Here is a 1393-nt window from a genome sequence, read left to right on the forward strand (position 1 = left end):
GCTGACCGCTGCCCTTCGTCGGCACCAGCAGCGCCGATAGACGAACAACTCGAACAATCCTCCACTCGAAATCCCTCTTCTTCCTTCCAGCCCAATTGCGGGCGTGTACGAAAGATTGTTGTAGTAACGCAGAACGAAAGACGACACGAGAGGAAACAGACAAGCCTCTACAGACAGAGAGCGAGAGAAAGAGAAAGTTCCAGGAACCATTCAGCGACGACTTGAACGAGAAGAAAATGGACGACTTGCGCTTTCGATCTCAGCAGTCGCCTCGCAACGAGGCGACCATGAACAACCTTGTCTCACCTCCGCGGAACGGCAACACGCGCATGCCCAACCCAGTCCAGACTCACGATCTACGAACCACCCTGCCTCGTCGCTTCACCACCGATTCGGGGCGTGTACCAACACTGTCTTCTATTACCTCCCTACGCAGTCCCATGGCTGGGCCCGACCCGAGCCAATATGAAAACGTATGTGCTTTCTTGCGAGCAACATGCTATCAAGGCCCTTGTCTGCCATTCTTCGCGGGGTGGAATCTGACAGGCATCCGGACCTGACGGGGATTTTTGGGCTGACATTGATCGTGTAGTCGTACAGCAACTCCCAGGTGCAATTGGTATGTCGCCTCACCTAGCGAGGGCACCATGTGCTCTGCTCGCCTAACCCAACCCGACAGAGACGAACAGCCTGCTAACCGTAAATCCCAGCTGGAAAAGAAAAAGCGAGAATACGAACGCCTCCGCGACCAGAAGCGCCGCTTCGAGCTTGAGATGCAGAAACTGGAACAGGTTCAGCGACGCGAGGAGATGGAGCTTCTCAAGATGCAGGACGATCTCCAGCGAGCTGGCCACCAATCCGAGCCGACGACGCCGCCTGAATACCATGACAGCTCCGGCTTCCCCTCCATGTTCTCCCGCCCCAACCGTTACTCGACTTCGAGCTTGACGTCGCCACCAGGGCTCTTCGGCCGGCCCGGCCGGTCAGGGTCGAACCTCGCATCGCCGCAGTCGGGCATCATGCAGCAGTCCGCACGCATGGCTTTCGACGAGCACCATCTTCCTTCGAGGTCGGTGCCTGCTTCAAGGAGGAACAGCGACGAAGACGAGAAAGAGGAAGCGGTCAGGCAAGATCCATCGAGCCACCGCTCTTCAAATGCGTGAGTCCCCCCTCCTTTCCTTGCTCGCTTCGATCATGTGGACAAGCTGTGGGCGAGTATCTTGACCGGTGATCAATGATTCTCGGGGCTTTCCGCCCGACGACCTTATTCCTCGAGAAGGATTACATTTCATAGCGGCTCGAGTGGGCGCGCGATACCAACGGTCTCCCACAATACCCTACCATCCCCTTCACTGCACCTCCATGCCTGCATCCCCATTGCTGGTCCCATGTT

The 1393-nt window shown here is 56.9% G+C and overlaps 1 protein-coding gene across 1 annotated transcript in view; it reads left to right on the forward strand.

Moving 5' to 3' along the window:
* Positions 1–1393, forward strand: part of VDBG_05326 (pumilio domain-containing protein) — a gene marked incomplete at both ends in the record, with an annotated part of 5818 nt that overhangs the window by 587 nt on the left and 3838 nt on the right. The window contains 3 exons of the mRNA XM_003004167.1: positions 125–473; positions 593–619; positions 711–1159. Coding sequence (XP_003004213.1) covers positions 125–473; positions 593–619; positions 711–1159 — 825 coding nt within the window. The remainder of the gene's footprint in view (positions 1–124; positions 474–592; positions 620–710; positions 1160–1393) is intronic.

The sequence above is a fragment of the Verticillium alfalfae genome, genomic scaffold, assembly GCF_000150825.1.
Source record: "Verticillium alfalfae VaMs.102 supercont1.6 genomic scaffold, whole genome shotgun sequence".
Lineage (NCBI taxonomy): Eukaryota > Fungi > Ascomycota > Sordariomycetes > Glomerellales > Plectosphaerellaceae > Verticillium > Verticillium alfalfae.